The sequence below is a fragment of the Mesitornis unicolor genome, unplaced genomic scaffold, assembly GCF_000695765.1.
Source record: "Mesitornis unicolor isolate BGI_N332 unplaced genomic scaffold, ASM69576v1 scaffold30701, whole genome shotgun sequence".
Lineage (NCBI taxonomy): Eukaryota > Metazoa > Chordata > Aves > Mesitornithiformes > Mesitornithidae > Mesitornis > Mesitornis unicolor.
The window spans coordinates 46,555-54,607 of record NW_010163637.1 but is presented as its reverse complement, the minus strand read 5'-3'; the positions used below and the strand labels follow the sequence as shown (position 1 = coordinate 54,607).

Genomic DNA, 8,053 nt, shown 5'->3' with positions numbered 1-8,053 from the left:
ACTCCTAAGATTCTGTGATTCTGTGAAAAAGCTTCATTAACAAAAACTGGACACTCCCACTTGCACCAAATGGAAGTGATAGAACCAAAAAAAATACTGTGAATATTTTGGGTTACAACAAACCCTGACATCTTAGAAAAACTGAGCAGTTTAAGAACCTTCTGACATAACAGGCACTATTTGTTCAGCTGGAACTGAAAAAGACTGCATGAACAACTGAGATATGATCTCAGCTCACATGTCCTGAACTTTTACAGGACGCAAGAGAATGTTCTACCTATAAATGCTAATGAAAAAGAATGAAATGTGAAATTCTAGTCTCACATTATTAAAAGTGCGCATTTAAATAATTTTTTAACTTGAAAAATAAAACTAAATTAAAATGTAGTGATTTAGTGTGTAGAATTCCGACCCCCCCATACACTCCAAACAGTGAAAGGTTAGAATACACCAAGAGAACAAGTTGTAGCTGTCCTTTGTTATGGGCAAAGTACAGTTAAAGAGAAGTGACAAAACAGCAGCAGGGAAGCACAGAACCATAGACTCATATATCCATAAATACAAAGACCATAACTTCCTCATTCCCAACAAGAACAGGATTTCTATTTTAACAAATACACCAGACTTGGAAGCTGGTAAGAAAAATCCAATAGAATGGAAACATTTACAAAAAATCAGTACACTAGATTCATCTAAACTGTCTGAATTTACTTTCAAGATTGGTCTTTCAGAAGACACATTATTAAGCCTTAGAATTTATAGACTTATTTTTCATATGACGACCCTGAAATTCAAGAAAATGCCCTGCTAATCTTTGGTTTGGTTTGTTCTTTATGATACTTTGTTTTGACTGTCCTTTTATGTCTCACTGGGATTAAACCCAGAAGAGCAGATGATCTTTCTTCAATACACCTTCAACATATCTACAAGAAAATAAAATTCTTACCAAACACCTCACTACCAATGTAACACTTGCAGCAGTTAAGATTTTTATATTGTTTATAATATCAAGGTCCTGTAAGTCAATTTGTGATAGTTGTTTAAGGTCAGAAACTTTTTCCTGAGTAAGAGATGGTCAGAATTTGTGACAAACACCAGGACAGGTTTTATCACTTAAACATTACAGAGTATAAAGTAGGACTCCGGTCTGCTGCAAGTAATCATATAAAGCTGTAAAAATACAAGAATCCTTTCTCTAACCACAACGCTGTGCCTCGTGTTATAAAAACAGAGCAGGCATGCAATTTCTTTTTTCCAATAAAGCTACAGGGCAATTTTCCAGAAGAAGAAGAATGATTTTGGAGTCTTATTACAAAGATTTCCAATTAAAAATCATCAATTAAAGGAAGATGGCCTCAAGCACGAAGCCTCTCAAACTGCTTGTCACAGAGAATTGTGTCAGCTTTAATGAAGACAATTAGTAACTGGAGTTTTTAGACTACTACTTCTGTGTACAAAAAGACTGTTGCAAAGGTTTTGAGGCACCTACCTTAAATTACAGCAGCAGTACAGTATTTTAGTGACATTCTGAAGTCAGACTTTATTAGGGTAATTAATTGTCTCCAGTTACTACTTCTAGTGGACAACGAATATTATTCTGTGACAAAATCCCCTGAAACTTCAAGTTACATTAATCAGAATGGCTAACAGAAATAAAAATCTAACCAAGTTGCTACAAACACACAGAAAATATGAGCTTCAGGATAAAAATCTCACAATTTGCCAGCCTTAAGGAACAGTTTTCTACACCAAGATTGAGGCCATCATCAACTTGTGTTGGTTGTGCGGGCACTTTAATATGGCCAAGGACTTTGACTTCATGTTGCACACATTCTTAGATTTGGTTCAAGCTGATGTTCTGTTAGCACAAGAAAGCATTTCATAGCAACTCAACAATCACAACCCAAAACATGTAGCAGCATTAGCGAATGTGAGTTTCTAAGGAAAAACTTAAAATGTAGAGAGCTCAGATTTAGAAATAAGATGGTGTAGTAGTAATAACTGCCTTCGAAACTTTTATTTCACTATTTGCCAAAAGTCAGGTTTTCTTAACAAGAGCAGCAATTTCTGTCTGAAGTATCACATATTTAGACAGTTCTGCTCCAGCCCATAAAAACTGGAAAGTACACCTCCATTTTTAACTACTGCCTTTAAAAATGTTTTTCATACTCGTTTTGTACTCACTTTCCTCATTCTGCAGTTACTAGTAAATTTAATTTAGCAAAGCCAGAGAAAATCAGGCCTGACAGAGAGAGTGGCATTAGGACCAGCATTTCTGAAGAGCTATTTCAAGACATACTCATACTACTATTGATGGATTTTTTTTTAATTTACTAAATTTTCATCTTTAGCTTATTTAAACATGAAACAGCAGTCACCTCCAGTCACATGGGTCTGCTATTACTCACAGCAGCACCTCTGCAAACACTGTAGGCATGGAAGCCAAAGGCAGCATGGAAGCAGGATTCTCTCTGTCCTCAACCCAAAAATGTGAGGCTCATTTGGATAAGATTGGAGAACATATTAACAAGATGTTAAAAAGGCTGCACTGCTACTATTCTGTTTCACAGCAATTTCTTTGAGAATGAACAGAAAACCCGTTTCTAGAAAAGACAAGCCAACATCCATCATAAATATTAAGTTCATTTCAACTATTTACCACTATAAAAAAAATTATCTAGGAAGACAGTAAAAACTATATAAAGCTAATTCCACTGGAATGGATCCATATCATAAAATTTTCTACTGCTTTTTAGAAAAAAACCTACTTTTTTTTAGAAAAGCAGTGTCTAAATATGCAGTCACTTAGACCTTGTCACCTCACAGTCAGAGCATATTTTATAAATTTGCTTACATTTCCCCCACTTAAGAAATTGTTAAAGCACAGGAAATTTTGCAGACTCCTGAAAGCCAATTTTGAGGAAAATCTCACTTACTGAAGCAAAGTAATAGCACACACATTTTTAAAGTGATAAAATCATTACCAGCAATGCAGAGAGCATTGAGTAATGGAGACAGCCATTTAAAAATTTTAATTGGTTTACTTACTCATATATAGGAAGTGTATCTAGGTATTACATTACACTTCTAACACAAAAAAATATTACTTATTACAGTACACAAAAAAGGATATCATTCCAAAACCAGAAGAACCACGTCACATACATCCAGAATTTCGTTGCCAAGTATATCCCAAGAGGCAGTGCACTGTGCATGGAGTGATCAAAGAATGACCTGTAAAGCAGGAGCAATTATCACATGATAAGGTTCAACTTATAAAATGTAAATCCTGAACTACTACTACTGAAAAGCACTTCCCATTAAAACATGTACTATAAGAGATACTCCAAAATACATCACAAAAACATTTTCCTCCCTTTTATCTTCAAAGTTCATGAGAAATTCCCCTTTTCAACCTGTCCAGATGAAGGGTCGTGACTCAAAATTATTTAATTAAAATTTATACATTCACTTTTGAAGTGAACATCAAGAAACGTATGAGAAAGCAGCACGGATACTGGTTGCAAACTACATTTACTTAACAGATTTCAGTGCAAAAGATACTTTGGACACACATAGAATGAAAATTACAGATTAAAACTTCAAGTAAGAAAAAGGCTTGAGACCTTGGTGTTATCAGCCTACATACTTGAAATATTTCAGATTCTTGAATCTTTTGCTTCTGTTACAGTTGCCAATAGAAAGTTGGAAAAAAACCTCAGATTAATTCATTTCCCATATGACTACATTTGCCAAGTTCTAAGACAGAATGCTGCTACTTTAATTAAAAATAAAAAAATCAGAATGATTATCACCTTGCTTATACTTTCGCATTTTAAAGAATATTCTGAGTAAAGCTGAATTTAGTTGTGACAAACTAGGTCAGTGACAAGGTAACTCCATATGTTTAGCAATTTTTGCTTGAATACCAAAAGTCACACTCTAAACTGCTAAACTCCGTGAAATAAAACTTCTTCCATCGTCTGCCTAAGCATCTTTACATTGTTGCATTTTACTTTTTGTCCTCCTAGTGGTGCCTTCAAGGCTGACATACCAACACATGCACTGAGTAATTTTCATTTCATTCCTTTAGTCCCTTGCAGTAACTCTCTTTTCTGATGGAGGTTTCTCAGGTCTTTTGAGAAAACCATATAAGGAAGATGAGCTAAGATTTGCTAAGTAATAAGCAAATACACATTTCGATGCACAACAATTACTCAGCAGTAATCTCTTCCAGTGATTTCTGTGCTTTCTCTTTTGTGAAAGGAGTAGGAAGGAAAACACAGCTAAAGCAGATTAGCTAAAATTCAACAGGGAAAGGAAATGCTACTAGAATAGCAAGACTTTCACTGAAACCTGGGCTTTGTGAAAAACACTTCAAGAAGTATCAATATGAAACATTAAGCAAAGGATAAGAGAAAAGAAGACTGGTAACCCTGAATATGTGTCAGGTAGGTCAGAAATATAGAAATTGACAAAATCTAGATCTTGGGAAACTTAAAAAAATCTTGTCCTTGCCTGCAAGAAGCGTGGCTGAGGATTCACATTATGGAATAAACTACCTGTGGGAGGAGGTCAGCAGACTGCACAGCCTCAGAGATTACAAAAAGACTAAACACATCATCTCCAAGATCATAGAATGTATTGGGTTGGAAGGGACCTTTAAAGATCATCTGGTCCAACCCCCCTGCAGTGAGCAGGGACACTGTTACCAGATCAGGTTGCTCAGAGCCCCATCAGGCCTGACCTTGAATGTCTCCAGGGATAGGGCCTCCACCACCTCTCTGGGCAACCTGTTCCAATGATGTATCATCCTCATATTGAAGAACTTTTAGAACCTAAATCTACCCTTTTCTACTTTAAAACCATTACCCCTGGGCCTATCACCACATGCCCTAGTGAACAGCCCTTCCCCAGATTTCTTATAGGCACCTTTCAGGTATTGGACCCCGGAGAGCCAACAGCCTGCTGCCCCCTCACCTGCCTCCGGGTGTACCAAGTTCACCAAGTTTTATGAACTTGGTTTAAGAAACAGATATATATTTTTTTTCTCTTTAAACATAAGGGAAGGAGAAGCAAGTGGTTCTAATAAAAATGACACTCAATGCCAGAAAAGCAGAAAGGTCAAAAGTATGAAGATATAATAAGTTGTACTATGCGTGCCACACATGACAATGAAAAGCAAAGCATAGCTGAAGTAGTCTACAGATCTTGAAAATCTGTGGGAGTGTGCCTGTGTGTGTGCAAACACACATGCATTCACAGATCATTAAAGTAATCACAATCACAACTAAATTCTTTATGATCAGGTAACAACAGAAAATCATTAGAAAGCAGCCTTTTTCTTTAGTCACCACTTTCCACAACAAAAGAAGCTACAAAACCTGACTGTGACTTCACCTCTCTCTCTCTGAATCTCTTTGGATACACCTTTGGTATTTAAGTTCTAAAAAAAAAAAAAGGGCTTTAATAGCAAAATTGCTCATACATTTTTTTCTATTCCTTTCTAGTAACTTTTCCCTTGACTTGAAAATTCATGGTGATAACTCCTTGTAGACAGACATTCAGCACCCTCCTCTGGAGAACGACTGAATTTCTGTTCTGCTGTCAGCATCTATTAGCTCAGTGGTATTAACACCTAAGGTAATTCCATGGCTATTTGCAAGACAACAGAGCATTACAAGGGCTCAAGCTGCACAAGATCTTTCCCAGAAACAGTAACAACGAAAAATTCCAACACAAAATAAATGTTGCGTGCCAAGAAAAACAAAAAGTACAAATTTAAGATTACTTATCCAATAAAGAAGGCAGTAAAACACTTCTTGTGTGCACACTAGGCAGACAGTGTCCCAGTAAAACACTTACTTTGAAAGAAACTGCACCATAGCCCAAACGCCACCATACATCAGCCCTTTAATGAGCCAAGAATCAATGTCTAGGTCTGCTATAAAGCCAACCAGCCAAATTACTAGGAAAGGAGTTCCCAGCATCACCTTCTGACGGAATTCCTATATAGAAACAAATATCAGTAAGTAATTCTATTTTTAGGAACAGGCTGTATAATCACATTCTACAATAAATAGGACAGTCACAGAAAATTAAATCAATTTTCAGGAAGCTTAACATAGGAGGAGGAATCTTTTGTATGGGCAAGATAAAAATATTTTTCCTAAATTTTTATAGCAAATCAATAATTTTATTTATCTTAGAAGAACTGTCTTTTAGAGACTTTACTGTTAACCCAGAACAAAGGCAACAGTTCCTCTTTTTAGAAGATCTGTCAAACTACTACACAGCACAGTGTACTTTAGTGATTCAGTACTTGGTGAATTTAAAGACTGAAGTTACATAAGCAATAGATAAAGTCATACTGAAGCATCCATGAATAATGACAGGACCTTTTTTTGTCTTCTACTATGTGGGTACAATTCCTGATTAAGTCACTGAGCTCTTTCCAGATAGTCAAAGCACAGTCACAATGCACATGCACATAATGCACAAATCACTTTAAAGTCAATAATCATTGCATTATTATATTACCACGGGGTTAAAGCCAGGCTACAGCTACAGGCTGTAGCCAGTGCTTTAATCCTCAAGATGCAATGTATCATTAAATCAAGAAGTTATAACAAATCAGTGATAGCAATGCTTAATATCCAGCACAACACTCTGCATGGTAAGAAAACATTAACACTATATTTAAGTTCTGAAACTATAGGCAGAGGTAGACAGCTCTTCATGCTAGAGTAACACAAGACCCTTTACACCCTCAGTTCTTATCTCTTCCTAACTGCAGTATTAAATAATAACCTGAGGAGAAAAAGGCCTCCACATTAGAGATTCATATATTACATTACATTATACTGCCAAGATTGAGCACTTCTTTCATTCAACACAAACCACTACATAGTTAGAGAGGATATCAGCGTTCAGGATATCCAAAATGCTTCTTTCCTTAGATACTTGCAAGTCAGCTTTGTGAAAGTCTTGGCTATCCTAAACAATACCAGACCATTTGGTACTTTCCTAATGTTTAGTTAGCACAAAAACTAAAGGTAACTGTGTGGAGGCTTAGGGTTTTCTTTCCTCCTGCCTTGAATAAAGCTTCTTTTCTTTTGCTATTACTTTTGTTGCAACAAAAACATGTTTCCTAAAACTGAAATGTGCAGAAACCACAGTACTGAACTGCTTACCTTAAACACACATGCTTCCAAACCAACAGCAGCAGTAATACTGATTTACAGAAGTGTTATACTACTTGCTTACCTTATCAGCTTTTAGTTTTCTCAGAAAGGATGGGCTGTCATAACCCTTTGCCTGTCTTGCTTCCTGTAGGTGATTGATCATCCAAACATTTTTCCTCTGTTTTGCTAGATCAAGTGGTGATTCTCCCTGCCAGGAGTAGAAAAGTGGGAGACATCCCATTTAAAAATAAAATGCCTTCAGAGCACTTTTGTAACAGAAGATTGGCAGATAAAAATAATACATTTTAAATCAGTTTAAACTACATTCTGGCATACTATTTGCTCTGCAGCTCACTTGACACCAAACATCATTCATTCCTTTTGGTCTTTTTCATTCGTAACTATACATGTGTGGACAAGTAGAATATAAAATGTGTGATCCTACAATATGGATGGCCTGACATAGCAATAATTGTTGCCTTTGGCATAACACGTTTCAGTGTTCTAAACACAGTCTACTGGTCTGTAAATGAAAGACTGTGCTTCCCTCTCAACTATTGACAGGCAGCAGAAATCAAGCAAAGAATAAGAACTTGTGAACCACTGGATCATGGAAAGTCTCCCAGTCTAAAGCATCACTTCTCAGTTAATGCTCTGCCTTTTTGGCAGAGTGAAGTTAATATCATGGAATGTTTCTGTAAGAAATTTTTTCCACAAACTTAATGTTTTTATGTTCATCTCAGTTACTGAAGTCCTAGGAAGAAAACAGGAAAGAATAAACTCATTGCTTATGTCCAACTTATTCCAAACTGAGCTTTTATGCTTAGCTTATGCTTCACGTACTTTGGGTGCTAAGCTAGCAATGGTCC

General features: G+C 36.2%; 1 protein-coding gene across 1 annotated transcript in view; it reads right to left on the bottom strand.

Annotated features, from left to right (window-relative positions):
* Positions 1 to 3,119: 3,119 nt before the first annotated feature.
* Positions 3,120 to 8,053, bottom strand: part of LOC104548119 (palmitoyltransferase ZDHHC17) — a gene marked incomplete at its 3' end in the record, with an annotated part of 33,585 nt that continues 28,651 nt past the window's right edge. Inside the window, exons 7-9 of the mRNA XM_010194043.1 lie at positions 7,267 to 7,392; positions 5,866 to 6,008; positions 3,120 to 3,234 (exon numbers count right to left, since the gene is read on the bottom strand). Of these exons, the coding sequence (XP_010192345.1) occupies positions 3,120 to 3,234; positions 5,866 to 6,008; positions 7,267 to 7,392 (384 nt within the window). The remainder of the gene's footprint in view (positions 3,235 to 5,865; positions 6,009 to 7,266; positions 7,393 to 8,053) is intronic.